Source organism: Corella eumyota, chromosome 2 (genome assembly GCF_963082875.1).
Source record: "Corella eumyota chromosome 2, kaCorEumy4.1, whole genome shotgun sequence".
NCBI lineage: Eukaryota > Metazoa > Chordata > Ascidiacea > Phlebobranchia > Corellidae > Corella > Corella eumyota.
In genome coordinates, this window is record NC_137491.1 from 18,348,024 (window position 1) to 18,365,344 (window position 17,321).

At 33.1% G+C, this 17,321-nt stretch overlaps 1 protein-coding gene across 1 annotated transcript in view; it reads left to right on the top strand.

The window, feature by feature from the left end:
- The first annotated feature begins 56 nt into the window (after window positions 1-56).
- The window catches only part of LOC145741811 (usherin-like), a 49,118-nt gene continuing 31,853 nt past the window's right edge, over window positions 57-17,321 (top strand). The window contains exons 1-29 of the mRNA XM_082559473.1: window positions 57-337; window positions 611-808; window positions 1,079-1,397; window positions 2,051-2,250; window positions 2,327-2,513; window positions 2,869-3,056; window positions 3,390-3,608; window positions 3,920-4,013; window positions 4,240-4,435; window positions 4,840-4,970; window positions 5,461-5,619; window positions 6,206-6,395; window positions 6,825-7,030; window positions 7,599-7,788; window positions 8,158-8,271; window positions 8,830-8,958; window positions 9,416-9,544; window positions 9,629-9,759; window positions 9,975-10,096; window positions 10,469-10,712; window positions 11,235-11,493; window positions 11,738-12,007; window positions 12,630-12,805; window positions 13,294-13,438; window positions 13,672-14,620; window positions 15,014-15,608; window positions 15,669-15,873; window positions 16,306-16,481; window positions 16,794-17,070. Coding sequence (XP_082415599.1) covers window positions 57-337; window positions 611-808; window positions 1,079-1,397; window positions 2,051-2,250; window positions 2,327-2,513; window positions 2,869-3,056; window positions 3,390-3,608; window positions 3,920-4,013; window positions 4,240-4,435; window positions 4,840-4,970; window positions 5,461-5,619; window positions 6,206-6,395; window positions 6,825-7,030; window positions 7,599-7,788; window positions 8,158-8,271; window positions 8,830-8,958; window positions 9,416-9,544; window positions 9,629-9,759; window positions 9,975-10,096; window positions 10,469-10,712; window positions 11,235-11,493; window positions 11,738-12,007; window positions 12,630-12,805; window positions 13,294-13,438; window positions 13,672-14,620; window positions 15,014-15,608; window positions 15,669-15,873; window positions 16,306-16,481; window positions 16,794-17,070 — 6,679 coding nt within the window. The remainder of the gene's footprint in view (window positions 338-610; window positions 809-1,078; window positions 1,398-2,050; window positions 2,251-2,326; window positions 2,514-2,868; window positions 3,057-3,389; window positions 3,609-3,919; window positions 4,014-4,239; window positions 4,436-4,839; window positions 4,971-5,460; window positions 5,620-6,205; window positions 6,396-6,824; window positions 7,031-7,598; window positions 7,789-8,157; window positions 8,272-8,829; window positions 8,959-9,415; window positions 9,545-9,628; window positions 9,760-9,974; window positions 10,097-10,468; window positions 10,713-11,234; window positions 11,494-11,737; window positions 12,008-12,629; window positions 12,806-13,293; window positions 13,439-13,671; window positions 14,621-15,013; window positions 15,609-15,668; window positions 15,874-16,305; window positions 16,482-16,793; window positions 17,071-17,321) is intronic.

Genomic DNA, 17,321 nt, shown 5'->3' on the forward strand with positions numbered 1-17,321 from the left:
AAAGAAAATCTATTAAACGAAGAACTAACAAAATTTAAATTACATTTTTAAAAACAATGAAGTATATATTACATCAACGTTATATATTGTTAACCTTGCTGTTGGTTTATATAACACAAGCACAAGAATATAAAGGCCCAAGTCATCCACCCTTAGAAGACGTTGGTAAATTTAAAAGAATTACAACAACGCCAGAAGAAGCAACTTGCGGGGAGAAGACACCAAGTTCGTTTTGTGCACCTGCTGAAAGCGAGGAAGGTATGAGGAATGGAGCCTGTAATGGAAAAACTTGCAACCAAGAATGTCCTGTACGAGATAGGAACACAGACACTCCAAGGTAACAAAAAACATTTTAAATTTATATTAATCTAACAAGGTTATTTTTGTTTTTTGGATTTTTTAAAAGTAAGTACCTGTTATCTACTGACTAATTTTATAATATGGAAAGACATTAACCATGACTTAAAACCAATGTTAAACGAACTTTTATATATTATCTAGAGTGTCTTTCAGTCTTGGTGTAATCACATAAAACTTTGCTATAATTAACCTTTACCATTTGGTTTTACAATATAATAAAAATCCATTTCGTGAATATTTATTTTTTTAGATTTCTTAACCTTTTAAATGGAGACGCGGGGACAGGCGTAATACCAAATTACCTGGATACTTTGATACCAGGAGCTCATTCCTTCGAGTTCAGAAATTATCCTACAAGCCGAATTACACCGAGCAGTGTACCGAGAATGGGAAGAAATGGCCAATTTACATTGACTGTGTGGCTTAAACAAGCCCCAAGAACTGCAGGGTGGGTTAAAATAGTAATATAAAACAACTAAAAAATCCTATATATTTAAAAAAAAGTTCATAAAGTCACACCTAGCTTTCCAGGTTTATAATCAGGTAATATTTAATAGGAAAATAACATCTTCGGCTAAGAAATATATAAAAGAACCTGTGTAAAAAAGGATAGCTTGGGAAGTTTGTCATTTAACCAAATCTTATTTAGTACTTTATTTACTCATTTTAAAACATTACAATACAAGAAAATTACCAAAATGAAACCTTTAATTTGTAGAGTTATCTTTGAGAAAATTGCCGGTCCTGGCCTTCAAAAAGTTGTTGTTCTTACCATATTTATATCTGGATCGTCTATCGCGATGCAATATCGTGGTGCAGATCGAGCCTCCCATTACAAAGTCCTTCAGGTACCTTTTCCAAGCGGGCGATGGAATCATTTAACCATACAGGTGTACGGTCGTGATATAAGTGTATTTGTAAATGGTAATGAAGCGGATGGAACACCGTACGTAACAGACAAACTAGATGTACCTATGGTTGATTTAAACAACGGACCTATGCTAAGAATCGGTCAACGTGTAAGAGGTACGTTAAAAGTTAAACGTTTACTGATAGATAATGTTATAGTTTGTTAGAAATTTTGTAATTTAAATTAATAAGCAAAATATTTATTAAAGATCTATAGGGCTTTGGGTTATGTAGGTATTTTAAAGACAGTTAACCAGGCTTAAACATAGATTATTGGTTCGTGTTAATATGGACAACTTGAAACTGGTTAATATTTTCAATAAAAGAAGCTTATATAGTTGTAATACTTTATATATATAATAAAATTAAAACAGGTATTTAGTTAACTTTAAATTTACTTTAAATAACAATACGGATACAGAATGGAACGAATCTTCTGAGTTTGCTCAATTTATTGAAAAAGAAACCACGGTTGGATCAAATAGTAAGACAAAGCATGGGATCATGGTTATTGTAATAATTTGACATTTTGCGAAGGCAGTTTCATTGGTGTCAGTCTTTTAACATATCATTATTTGGGTTGTTGTTTATTGATTTTTATATTATGGTGTTATTATATTAAGGTAAAGATCACGGGTGTCTTGAACATTTATTGGTGTTGTAACTGTTGTGGTATTAAAAGGTTGAATGTTTTTATTATTTTGATGTTACATTTATATTTGGAGCAGTTGCCTTTTTGTACTTGTTAATGTTATACCTTATTATGTAAAAATACTTGAAGTTGTTAGAAAATAAGATTATGTCTTACTATTTAGCTACCGCACAGTACATTGGTTTGATGCAGTTGTTTCATTGGTATGACAAGGCTTTAACCAACCGGGAGATACAAGCCCTTGTGACCGGTATTTTTCCTGAAGCAAACATCCAATCAAATTGCTTGTGTCCAGAAGGTTTTCCTAGGATACACCCCCTCGAAGAAAGGTATATTTATACACTTTTAAAAATTTTGATTCACGTGCTGAAATACAGTCCTAACTCTTAACAATTACGTGTTTAGGTTTTGCATTCCTAACGGGGTTCCTGACACCGATATTTCAAGTCGTGTTCTACGGTTGGAAGAAGATGCCCACCCTCTTGAATACATTAACGACGGTGACGTCACAACCACATGGGTTTCGTCTAGGAAGTTATACATGCCTGGCGGGGTTACCATCAACATTGACCTAGAAAATGGTGAATATCAGGTACAGAAATTTCTTTATGTAAGTTTAAACCTATAGTGTTGGTTCACCAGAAGTTCATACCTTTGATAGCACCTTACTTAAGGGCGCTACAGCATGAGAGCAGTGAGGATTGAACCCACGACTTTATGGTGGTGTAGCAAGTTTTCTTACTACACCGAACATCGACTTTAACAAAACAGCTAAGCTAAGTAAAAATAGTATATATTAACGCAACCATGCGTTACTACAAAAACGCGCCTAAAAAATTGCCTTTTTAAAAGACGTTTTTTTTAATTAACGTGCGTTGAAAAAGGCCCAAATATGATTTCAAACATTTTAGTTGCACATATAAGTATTTTTCACAAATATTTCACAGATATTTTACATCGTTATGGAGTTTTACAGTCCTCAACCGAAAGCAATTACTTTAAGTAGACTGTCGAACAACACTGAAGGTTTTGTACCATGGGGATATTACGCAGACGACTGTTTACAACGTTTTTCTTCGCCTCCCTTTCAAGAACTTACTAATCCGAGTAGTGTGAACTGCAGGCAATTTCCGCCGTAAGTATGGCTTAACATAGGCTTTATGCTTCGTGAGTTTTTGCAAATACAGTTAGCGTTTGTTTACGTTTAAGGGAAGCTAAGGCTCAAGTTAACCTAGTTACCTGTTTTTGTATAGGCCTACTTTATAAACGTTTTTTTTGGTAAACTAGTGTTCTTTTTTGCTTATAAATTTACCAGTTAAGTTTTTTGTAATTATAAAAACAAATTTAATATATAAGCTTGAAAATATGAAATGTTAGAACACTTAGAAATAGTATGGCATATATATACAGATAATCAAAAAGGAATTCAATCATATAACAAAAATATTAAGTGACAAACTTATATTAGGCCGGATGAAATCCAGTTTTCAAGTGGAAATGTGACTTTGGATTTATTATCACCCGACCGGCCAGGCTACTTAGCATTCTACAGTACACCGGATTTAATGTCGTTTGTTGAAGCTTCACAAATACAAATCAGGTTTCAGCATCAATATCATACAGATGAAAAGGATGTTGATGTCGGGCATTTATATTATGGACTTAATGGAATAAGAATAATTGGCAGGTAATGTTAAAAACTGTTAGAAAACATCCTTTTTATATTGATCCATCCTTGATATGGTACGGTTGACTTTTTGACCTATAAATAGAGTAACATCAGTTATCCGACCCAGTTCTGAGTTGCCTTTGGCAGTTTGGAATATTATGGAATATAATTGCTTGATAGTTAAGCTGCTGATTAGGTGTCTTAAAAAGAGTTTATTCTGTTTATAGCACTTTACTCATGGGCGTTACAGTACACTTTATTCATGGGCGTTACACTGTCATAAAATAATAAAATGTTTTAAGAATATTTTAAGCTCTATATTTTGTTAGATGTGATTGTCATGGTCATGCTGAAGCTTGTAATATGGATACAAATCCTTATCAGTGTGCTTGTCTTGAAGAGAGCCATACTGATGGGACTATGGTAAGTTAAATTACACTAAAACCCAAGTTATCTACATATGTTATTTGTTGAGTTATTAGTAATGAATTAATATCAAGTTCAGCATATCAATTTAATAAATAAAGATAAATTATGTTTATGGTATTTTAAAAGTGTAAAATTAAACGCAATCCTTTTCGAGCAATAATATATTCTTACAATCACAAACTATGCTTACGTACTTAATTATTGATGATTTTCTGTATAGTGTGAACGTTGTCAACCTTTATATAACAACAAAAAGTTTCGGATTGGTGACTACACAAGTCCTTACCCTTGTCAAAAGTGCAACTGTCATCTGCATGCAGATAGTTGTCATTATGAGGAAGATCTTGATCCTGAAAAAGATGACTTTTTTGCAGGTGGCGGAGGAGTATGTGATGACTGCAAGCATAATACTGCTGGTAAGTTTTAACTTTTTTTGTATGTATCTTCATCCTCGATGTGGGAAGGTCGAATGTGCGATCTAACTATGGAGTAACAACAGCTACTCCGACCCAGTCTTAAGTTGACTGTTGCAGTTTGGAATACTATAGATTATAATCGCCGATAATCAGGCTGCTGATTTAAGCTGGCTCAACAGGAGTTCATACTGTTTATAGCGCCTTACTTAAGGGCGCTACAGCATGAGATCACTGGGAATCGAACTTAAGACCTCATGTTGTGTAGGAAGTTTTTTGACCACTACACCACACTGCCGGCCCAAATGATTAGGCTGTATCTAAATAACTGCATAACATGAATAAATCAAAAAAAAATTATTTTTTTCACCCAAATGGAGAAGAAAATAACTGTAATTATTTATGAGGTCGGTTTTGTGAGGAATGTGCATTGGAACATTTTAGAGAAGTTGACAAACCACTGGATGCTGCGGATGTTTGTACGCCTTGCAATTGTCACAGAGCTGGAGTAACTAACGGAACTATTGACTGTGAAAGGGTAAATTATTAGAAAATATTAAAACTAGCAGCGTGGTGTAGTGGTAAGAACACTTGCTACACCACACATGAGATCGTGGGTTCAATCCCCACTGATCTCATGCTGTAGCGCCCTTGAGTAAGACGCTGTAAACGGTACGAACTCCTGCTGAGCCAGCACTTAATCAACAGCATAATTATCGGGCAATTATATTCTATAATATCCCAAACTGCCACAGGCAACTCGAAACTGGGTCAGAGTAACTGATGTTACTATATGTTTAAGTCGCACATTCGACTTTCCCACATCAGGATAAAAATATATACATATACAAATGTTTGAACGTAACCAACTAAATATTAATAGTTTTTTTTAATGTGTTAGTGTAATATGAAAAAACAGAATTGATTTTTGGAGTATTTATTGTTATTCTTTCGGTGATTTAAAATAATATAGATGCTCTTGCTATATTTTATATTGTCGTAATTATAAATATTTTTTTTTGCTTAAGCTTGGTGGACAATGTCCATGTAAAAGTAAGGTTACCTCACGACGATGTAACATCTGTGTGGACGGATATTACAATTTGAACAAAGACAACGATGAAGGTTGTGAAGAATGTCTTTGTCATTTATCTGGGACAGTAAACAGAACTATAACTTGTAAACAGGTAGATTGTTAAAATATATTAAATTACTTTATATAAAAAAAATTCTAGAGTATGAACCTAATAAGTTATCATGTAATAGAATTGCATATCACATTCAAAACTGCTTGCAAATTTGTAGGATATTTATTGCATATAATTTCATTTAAGCTACAGTGTTATTTTTGATTTTTTTGTCCTTTTAATAGTATGTTTCTAAAGCTGTTTATTACAATTTTGAGCATATCAAATATTATTAAAACTGGCAGCGTGGTGTAGTGGTATGAACAATTGCTACACCACACATGAGGTCCTAGGTTCGATATCCACTGCTCTTATGCTGTAGCGCCCTTCAGTAAAGCGCTATAAACGGTATGAACTCCTGCTGAGCCAGCACTTAATCAGCAGCATAAATATCGGGCAATTATAATCTATAATATTCTGCCCAAGGCAACTTAAGACTGGGTTATAGTAACTAATGTTACTCTATGTTTAAGTCGCGCATTCGACTTTCCCGCATCGAGGATAAAGATATATCCAAAAAAAAAAGTAAGCTTTTATTGGAAAAAAAAATTTTAACTTTTTTTCAACACTCTTCTTTTTTATACAGAAAACTGGCAGATGTGCTTGCAGAGATAATGTAGTTGGACGGCAATGTGATAAATGTCAATTAGAGTACAAGAACTTAACTGACTCTAACCCTCTTGGTTGTGAACCATGTAATTGTAGTTTGATTGGTTCAAGACAGACTTACTGTAATCCAGAGAATGGGCAATGTAGTTGTAAACAGAATGTCCAAGGTTAGTCCTAAAGAAAAAATGTTTGTACTGGTTTTGGGTTAAAAAGTTTTTAAATTTATTTTGCTGTTGAAGGTTTATAATATAATACAAGAAAATTTATTGTATTTTAATGTATATATATATTTAACTTTTAATTAAGTGTTAGTTAAGTACTGATTTTATTGGTATAAAAAAAATAAGTGTTGAAATTGTTAGATATTAAAAAAAATAAACTTTGGTTTACCATTTGAAAACTACTTTTGTCAATTTAACATAACATTTTTTTTGAATATAATTTTATCTTCGATGTGGAAAGGTCGAATACGCGACCTAAACATAAAGTAACATTAGTTACTCCGACCCGGTCTTAATATGGCTATAGCAGTTTAAGATAGTATAAAGTTATTTTTATCTACTTTTTGTTTAAATTATTTTAAAAATTATTTTCAGGAATGATTTGTGATGAATGTGAGGATGGTTTCTGGGGTCTATCTCGAGCAGGGTGCCAACCTTGTGGGTGTGATACAGCGGGAACCGAACCTGGGACCATTTGTGACAAGATAACTGGACAGTGTACCTGTAAAGCTAGTGTACAAGGAAGAACTTGTAATGAATGCGTTGACGAGTTTTTTAACCTTATAGAAAGTAACAGACAGGTAAAATTCAACTTGCTTTTTATGCAAATTATTAAAACTTATTTGATTTTTAATGTTTAGCATAGTCCTATATTTTGCTATTATTTATTTATTTATTTTTTTTTGCTATTATTTATTTAGTTTTTCTCGAGTTGTCTGTGGTAGTTCGGGATATTATAGATTTTAATTGCTCGATAATTATTCTGTTGATTAAGTGCTGTGTAGCAAGTGTTCTTACTACTACACCACGCTGCCGGTGAATGTAAGTGTAAGTGTTTTTTTAAGTTTATTTATTCTCGATGTGGAAAGGTTAACTTCATGGCCTAGAGTAACATTTGTTACCCCGATTCAGTACCGAGTTACCTTTGGCAGTTTGGGATATTATAGTTTATATTTGCCTGATAATTAAGCTGCTGATCAGGTGTTGGCTCAGAAGAAAATTATATCGTTTATGGTTTCTTGTTAAGGGCGCTACAGAATGAGACTGTTAGAATACGCAACCAGTCTCATATGCAAAAATCTTATCATTTTGTGGTTATGTAGTTTATGTTTTTAGTCTTTTTTTTTTTTGGTTTTTATATATTTTTAGGGTTGTGAGTCATGCAGTTGTGATTCAAGGGGAACAGTAAATGCATCTTTAGTTTGTGACAAGTTGTTAGGTCAATGTGCTTGCAAGGACAAGGTACATGGTAGAGAATGTAATTTATGTAAGGGAAATACCTTTGGACTCAGTGGTTCACTTTTATCTGGATGCGAGCCATGTAATTGTGATCCAATGGGTAAGTAAAATTAAATGAATATAAATAATCCAAACAAAATTTAATTTTTTAAATCTAAATAAATTGAGCAGTTTTGGGATATTATAGATTATAATTCCCGGTAAAATTTAAGCTGCTGATTAAGTGCTGGCTCAGCAGGAGTTTATACTGTTTATAATGCCTTACTCAAGGGCGCTACAGCATGAAAGCAGTGGGGATTGAACCCACGACCTCATGTGGTGTAGCAAGTGTTTCTTACCACTACACCACTTTCTTACCATTATCATTATCCTGCTGATTGAATTGGTTCAAGTCAAGCGTTTTAACACATACTGCCTGATCTAACTTTGTTTTGTTCTTACCTGTATTAATGTCTTATTTATTACATAGGTACTGCATTGGGTGATCAAAAAGCACCACATGAGTTGGTCTGTGATGCAAACAGTGGTCAGTGTGCTTGTTTGTCCAGCAGAGAGGGTAGGAGATGTGATCAGTGCTCACCAGGTATTTGTTTAAACTACTAAAGCTTTTACTTACACTAGTCTGTATATGGTATAGCCCAGTGGATAAGGTATATATGTATTTCCAATTAATAGGCCTACAATTAAATAAAAATGGCATTTGTGGTGTAAGGGTAAATTATCATTGGCAAATATTAGTTGAGATTGCAACCATATTACTACTATTAATATTTCTGATTGTAGGGCAGGCTATCTACTAATTGCAAAAATTTAGGAATTGTTTTGTCACTTTTTTAAAGAGTTGTATTTTATTGCTCTTTGTTATTTTGCTCAAAGAAATGTAAACCACATAAACGTACTTGATAAATTATTAATAGTTCTACTTAATGAGATGTACTGCTGTTAAGTGGGACTTGTGCAGTGACTAATATAAATTTATCGAAATGGTTAAATTTAAATCAAAATTTGGCAATTTCATAATGTTATAAAGATTTTGGCTATCTAACTATAAAGATTGTTTTATATTAATATCAGGAATTTTTTTATATACTTTTACTTTTACGAACAATTTTGCACAAAAAAAAATATTTTTTTATTATAGGATTTTATCTTCCTTCGAGCAATCAGACAGGTTGTTTGGTGTGTGACTGCCATCCAGTGGGAAGTACAAGTCAAGTTTGTAATAATGTGACGGGAATGTGTCCGTGCAAACCTGAAGAAACGGGAGCAGGTAATTAATTTAACTTAATAAAGCGTGGTGTAGTGGTAAGACTTGAGGTCGTGGGTTCAATCCTGACTGCTCTCATGCTGTAGCGCCCTTGAGTAAGGCGCTATAAACGATATGAACTCCTGCTGAGCAAGCACTTAATCAGCAGCATAATTATCGGTCAATTATAGTCTATAATATCCCAAACTGATAAAGGCAACTTGAGATTGGATTGGAGTAATTAATGTTACTCTATGTTTAGGTGTGCATTCGACTTTCCCACATCAAGGATAAAGATATATATCAAAAATAATGTTAAATCTAAACAAGAAGTTTTAATTTAATTAAGTAATTTAAACATGATAGTAATACGGTATCCTCGCCCCAGAATAATAGAGTATTTACATGTATGTATTTTCTACAATTTTAAATACAATTTTTAGTAGTTTATGTTAAGTTAATAATAATGTAATATTTTTAGGTTTGCAAGGTCGTAGATGTGATCAATGTGCACCAGAGTTTTGGAGTTTTCATGCCTTGTTTGGAACCTGTGAAACTTGTGACTGTAATGTTGCAGGAAGTGAACACTTGGAATGTAATGTGATAACAGGTAAACATACTACTTTTATGATTACTAAAGATATATAAAAAAGAGAATAAAGATATATAAAAAATGTTGTGTTATTTTGTTAAGGGCAATGTCCATGTAAAGGGAATGTTGTTGGTCAAATTTGTGATGAATGCAGACCAGGATCCAGTCACCTCCAGGAGAATAATCCGATGGGATGTTACTCGCATCCGGAGCAACAAGCTTCTCCTACAGAAGTAATTATTTCTCTATTTCATAAGTTGTATAAATTTTTGTGTTAAAAAATTTTTTTTAGGATTTTTTTTCATTGTTATAGGCCTATCTATATTTTTGAGGCCTTTCTATTTTACATGGTATTTCTTGTTGAATTTCGCAAATGGTAATTACATTTATATAAGGAATCTGCATGTATTTTTTGAGAATTATTAATTTTTTTTATGTGATTTTTAAGGAGAAAGTAGCTTCAAGATGGATATTTTTGATTTGGAATCCCCCTGATTCTCCTAATGGAAACGAGCTTGAATATAAGTTATATCGAAATGATGAAATGATTAATGAGATAAACGATACCAGGTTTTTCTTGCATTTAATTTGTTTTATTCATAATTAAGAAACAATTTGAACAGGCAGCATGATGTTGTAGGTTTAATCCCCTCTACTCTCACGCTGTACGCCCTTGAGTAAGGCGCTATAAACGGTACGAACTCCTGCTAAGCCAGCACATAATCAACTGCATAATTATCAGGCAATTATAATCTATATAATATCCCAAACTGCCAGAGGCAACTTAAGACTTGGTCGGAGTAACTGTTTTTACCCTATGTTTAGGTCGTGCATTCGACCTTCCCACATCAAGGATAAAGATATATACAAATTAAAATTTATTCAATGTTATTACATATAATATATACACTTAAAAATTGATAGATTTTCTTTTTTTTACAGTCCATTTGCAACTTACTCTTTCAATGACACTAGTTTACTACCATATACTGACTATGACTATTACATTGAAACAAGTAATATTGGTGGCTCTACTATAAGTCCTGTGTTAAGGGTAACCACCCTTGCGGGAATCCCCACAGGCGTTCCTCCATTGAGAGTTTCAAATGTTAGATCTCACCAAGCTTTCTTTGAATGGGGTGAACCAGAAGTTGCACACGGCCCTATAGAAACTTATGTTTTGCAGGTAAATTTAATTTTTTTCTTAGCATTTTAAAAGACAGCTTTTTGGTCAGCATTTAAGTAGTTGTAATATGGTCGCAACTCTTAACTGATATTTGGTTGCAATAATTTATCCACACACCACAAATGAAAGTTTTTTTTTATTTTATATGTATTTGTTTTACTAATATATACTTTCCATTAATGCTTTTTTGATTCTATCTTTAAAATAAAGTTATGGCAGTGGACTATGAGCCGAAAGGTTTTGAGATCGAGTTGCATTATTGCCAAACTATTCACCTTTGAGCCTGGCGTTTACAGATAGCTCAAACACGTCATAACAGCACATCTTTGTCAAAAAAATATAGAAAACCTATCACCTTAAGGAGATACGAAAATAAAAATTATTGTCATTTTAAGACAACTTTTACAGCTTATTCATGTTTTAATTAAAAGAGACTTAAACTTTTTGCATAACAAACTTTAATTAAAAGAGACTTAAACACAAAAAAGTTTTTTCCTAACTAATTAAAATTTTTTTTTACAGTCATTAGACTCTGAAAACGATGACGCAGTCCAAGTACATTACAGAGGTTTACAGACAAGCGAAACAGTTAAAAAACTAAATGCTTTCACTAACTACACGTTCACACTACGAGCATGTACAAGTGGTGGGTGTGGCAATAGTTTACCATCTATTGTGTTAACACCAGAAGCTAAACCTAAACTTCAACCGGCGCCAACAATTATTGCAATTTCTAACACTTCATTGCAAGTCTCGTGGGATCCACCACTTAAATCTAATGGTAATATTCTGTATAAGTTTGAAAATTTTTGGACATTGTGCTTTCTTATTAATTAAAATCAATAAAGTTTACAATTCAATTGAAGTGAGTTTGTTAATTTTTTATTACATTATGTTATTAATACATAAACTAACTAATTTTATAGTTATTTATGTGTTATATTTAGTTTTGCTTCAAATTTTTCGTAAGTTTTGTTAAATTGAAATTGATTTTCAAAATTGTGTAATTCAAAATCTATTTTAAGGGGTCATTCATCAATATGAGGTAATGATGAGGGGAAAACCTCGTTCTGACGGGACCCACAAACCTCTACAGAGGGTTGTGTTTCGAAGCCATGGGGCTTATGACCCAAGAAAGAGTGCCGTTGTAAGGCAGAGCCCCCTAAGGCCCCCTACTTCGAATTTCACCCAGGACGATTTGCAACCTTTTACAGAGTATGAGTTTTTGGTTTCTGCTTCTAATATTTTGGGATCAACTGAGAGTCCATGGACAACAATGAGGACATTGGAAGGAAGTAAGTAACCGGCAGCGTGGTGTAGTGGTAAGAACACTTGCTACACCACACATGAGGTCGTGGGTTCAATCCCCACTGCCCTCATGCTGTGGCGCCCTTGAGTAATGCGCTATAAACAGTATAAACTCCTGCTGGGCCAGCACTTAATCAGCAGTATAATTATCAGGCAATTATAATCTATAATATCCCAAACTGCCACAGGCAACTCGAGACTGGGTCGGAGTAACTGATGTTACTCTATGTTTAAGTCGCGCATTCGACTTTTCTACATCGAAGATAAAGATATATACAATAAAAAGTATTTCTAAATAACAAGTATTCTAAATAACTTAATATTTTTATGCTAAATAAATACTTGCCAACGATAACTTGTTAAACAATCCATATAAGATATTTTACTTTAAGTGTTCAGTTTAGATTTAAAAAAAAAAACAATAAGGATTGTAGCCATTTTTTAACTTGCCTAAAAAACTAGTTTGTTCATAAAATTATTTCATTCCCAAATAAGTAAAATTGTCTCTGCTATAAAAAATATATCAAGAATATCTTGAGTTTTAAAAGGCATTTTTTTGATAATTTCTAAATAAAAACATGTTAATTTGTACTTTTTTTAAATCTACAGCACCTTTATATATGAACTCACCTAATCTTGAAGTTATTTCTTCATCTGATGTAAACATAACGTGGAAGGCACCAGATCCAGTGCTGGAGGCAAGGGGTGATGTTGTAATGTATCAAGTTATATTGAGGCGAAATAATTCAATCGAAGTTCCATTTGGGCCTGAATTTGAAGATGTGGTAAATAATATTGATATATGAATATCTATTTTTTTTTATTGTGTTTGCAATAGCAATGTTATTAGTTTTTATTTTTACCCAATTTAATATGACCAGGTTATGTTTTTTTATTAGAATTTTGTATTAGTTAAAATACCGATTTTATACTTAAAAACAATATTTTTATCACTAAATCTAAAAAGATTATTTTTTTGTATATATCTTTATTCTTGATGTGGGAAAGTCGAATGCGCGACCTAAACATAGAGTAACATCAGTTACTCCGACCCAGTCTCGAGTTGCCTGTGGCAGTTTGGAATATTATAGATTATAATTGTCCGATAATTATGCTGCTGATTAAGTGCTGGCTCAGCAGGAGTTCATACCTTTTATAGTGCCTTACTCGAAGGCGCTGCAGCATGAGAGCAGTGGGGATTATACCCACGACCTCATGCTGTCGGTTCAATTATATTAAACAAATGTTGTTATTAAACCTACCTTTGTTTTAGGTTATTTACTCTTGTGCACCAAGTATTCAACATTTCCTAGCATCTGGCTTTAAACCATTTTCAACTCACACTATTAAACTGAAGCTCTGTAATTCGATTGCTTGTGTTTTAAGTGAAGAAGTAAATGTTACAACTTTGCCTGCAGGTAAGCTTTTAAATTTATTATTTTATGAAATTAATTTGGGTAGCCTGACAACTTTTTCTGGAATTTTAGATTTTTTGATTTATTTTGTGATTATTTAAAAATGTTTTTTAAATGATATAAAAAAAAACTTTTAAAATTGCTTTTATTTTAAATAAAATAACTAGAAAATGTATACGACCAGTAACTAGAAGGTAAGTTAAATTTTGTTGAAAATTTATTTTTATTTTGTTCAGCCCCTGAAATTCAATCCCCACCTACTGCAATGCGACAACAACGATCAATTCATTTAAACTGGGAAAACCCTGTTTATGTAAATGGACCCCAGCCCCAATTTAAGCTTTTCAGATCTCCGGTATCATTCTCTATTCCACCTGTGGAGATGAGCAAAGGTGTTCGATTCCCCGGAAAATCGTTTACTCGGTTTCCACCTTCTGTTTTACCTAGAGATGCTTCCTACACTGGAATTGAGCTAAAATTTCGAACTTGGGAACTCGACTGTCTTCTTTTTCTTGCTGTTTCACCTTTATCCTCTAATGGTATAAGGCAGGAATATATTGTTCTGCAACTAAAAAATGGAAGGCCTTGGTTTTTGTTCGATGCTCAAAACAATCCTACTGCTGTTACAACTACTAATGATAACAATAAACTATACAACGATGGAGAATGGCACAGATTTGAAGTAAATAGATTTGATCGCGATGGGTTTATTGAAATAGATGGTAATTACACTGGAAAACAAACTAGTACTGGTGAAACCACAGTAATTGGTGTGAATGATGGTGTATACATTGGCGGAATACCAGATGATTACAAAATATCACGGCCATTAGATAAAGGCGATAAAGTTGTCATAACGTCTGGTTTTATAGGTTGTATAAAAGATATGAGGGTTCAGTTAGATGGTTCTCTATCCGATTGGACTAATATTACATGGGATCAAGCTGATCAATGGAATAGAACTTACAAACCTTGGCAGGGATGTCCAAGTGACTTAGAACGCCCTACAGTGCATTTTCTAGGACAAGGTTACCTGAAAATGTCGAAAACAATTCGGGATTTGGACCCATTTGTTTGGAATATCAAGTTAAAGTTTAAGACCGAGTTTCTGTCAGGAATTTTGTTGTATGCTTCTGGCTGGAATGGTGATATGATGTTAGTTACTTTGAATAATGGAACTATAAGGTAAATTATGAAAAAGGAGGCAATTTTGTTGGTTAAAATAGATTTTGTGTATGTTTATGTACATTTTGTGTATGTTTATGTACATTTTGTGTATGTTTATGTACATTTTGTGTATGTTTATGTACATTTTGTGTATGTATATGTACATTGTGTATATGTCTATGTACATTTTATGTATGTTTATGTACATTTTGTGTATGTTTATGTACATTTTGTGTATGTTTATGTACATTTTGTGTATGTATATGTGCCACTTATTTAATTACTAATTGCTTTTGAAATACTTAATTAAAGGGGTACTTGTCTGCGGTTATATGGTCATGAATATTTCTCCCAAAGAAGTATTTGTAGTTATAACTTATTAATTAATATTAATTTAAATTTCTTTTACAGATACGTTGTTTCAACATCTGGAAATATAACAGAAATGGATTATAGTTTAAACACTCCATTATGTGATGGATTATGGCATGAAGTTGTATTACAAAACTATCGTGGTCGTCTACAAATTCAAATTAATACCGTAGCAAGTGATCTAGGTCCTAACTTTATAACATCATTTTCTAAGCTCAATCTGGGAAAAGAACTGTACCTAGGTGGTGCTGAATATGAACAAATAGAAAACATAGGAGCAGCATTACAAGATGACAGTTTAAAATCTTTCGGCGGCTGTATGCAAGAATTTATAGTAAATGGTGATGTTATTGATGTTGTACATGATGTTATGTTTGCAATGAACGTAGACTTAGACGGATGTCCAAGAAGAACCAAAACAAAGATGTCCCAACCTGAAAATCTGGATGGAAGTGGAGAAGAGTCTGGAAATGATCTGGAGGAGCTGTTTGGGCCAACATTGATGACTTTAACTAAAGACAATGTTCAAGGATCTTGTTTGGATGCCTTAACTGATGTTTTGTATGATGGGGAAGGGTATAGTTATGTAGACAGTGGAGTCAATGGCACAATATTTACAAGATATTTATACAAGGTAAGAATAGACAGAAATGTAAATTTAGTAAAGTTATAACTTGATATAAATTAATTAAAGGTTACAAGTTCAAATGCTGGTGGCAAAGCGCAAAGTAAGTGGATGATTACACGATCGGGTGAGGGAATTCCCCAAACAGTTCCAGCTCCCTATGACGAGAAAAGTTTAAGTGGACGAGAGATTGAGGTCAAATGGAGGCGACCGTTGCTAGGCAATGGTGTAATCACAAACTATGTTGTGTCAGCTATTCGGATGGATAGTTTTGGTAAGGTTACTTTTGGTTAAGTTAAAATTATTTTAATTTAATGTTAATGAAATTTTTTTTTGTATATATCTTTAACCTTAATATGGGAAGGTCAAATGCACGACCTAAACATAAAGTAATATCAGTAACTCCAACCCAGTCATAAGTTGCCTTTGGCAGTTTGGGGTATTATATAAATTATAAACTGCCTGTTAATTATGCTGCTGAATAAGTGCTGGCTCAGCAGGAGTTCATACCGTTCATAGCTCCTTAACCAGGGCGCTACTGCATGAGAGCAGTTGGGATCAAACTCACAACCTTATGTATGGTGTGGAATTTGATCAAATATCCAAAGTTGCCTTATAAATTTTTTAGCTTTTTTAAATCAAAAATAACTTAATATAGTAAATAATAATTTATATTGGTACTTTTACACTTACAATTTTCATTTAGATGACTCTACCTTAAATACGACTTCTAATATTTTCCTAACAAATGCTTCGATTACAAATGCAACTTTTAGTGGAGATATACATCAAGGCTCAATCATCAATTTACTACCTTGGACGAACTACTCCATCCTTTTAACAGCTTGTAATGAAGCAGGTTGTACTAGAAGTGCTGGTTGGGTGAGTGGCCTTGTATAGTAAAATGTAAATATTTAACATTAAAGATCGGGGTCTTGGGTTTGATTACCGTTTACGCCATGTTGTAACTTACAAAATGATCATAAGTGTTGTAGACTTAGGTTTACTTACCACTGCTGGTAAATATGTTGTTTTTTGGTAAACTTTAAAAATACCTGTTTAATTTTATAACTTTTTTCATTGGAAGTTTAACATAAAATAAAATTAACAATATAATATAGTTAACTTCGTACAGTGCTTTATTATAGCCTATAGATTTTATAAATTAATCTGTATAATTTTGTTATTATTTAGGTCCATATAGTCACATTAGAAGAAATTCCTGAAAATGTTTATGTCCCCACTGCAGATGTTACAGAACACGACATGACAATACATTGGACATTACCTGAACATCCTAATGGGCCTATTGTAAACTACACACTTCGCCACAACAACAGTGAAGTTTATAATGGTCTTAATACGTCTGTTACTATACCAGGGTTACCTATTTTTACAGCTCAAGATTTTATCCTAGAAGCCTGTACTACTGCTGGTTGCAATGTTAGCAAAGAAGTCAGACTTTACTCAGGTAACAATTTTTATTTAATACAAAAATTAGATTTAAAATTAAAAAATGGCGTTTACAGTTTCATCATTTTATAATCTTTTTCGGTGCTGTGTTAAAATTGCCAATAGTAAAAAAAAACTGGCAGCGTGGTGTGGTGGTAAAAACATTTGCTACACCACATAGAGGTTGTTGGTTTAATTCCCACTGACCCCATGCTGTAGCACCCTTAAGTAAGGCGCTATAAACGGTATGAACTCCTCCCGAGCCAGCAA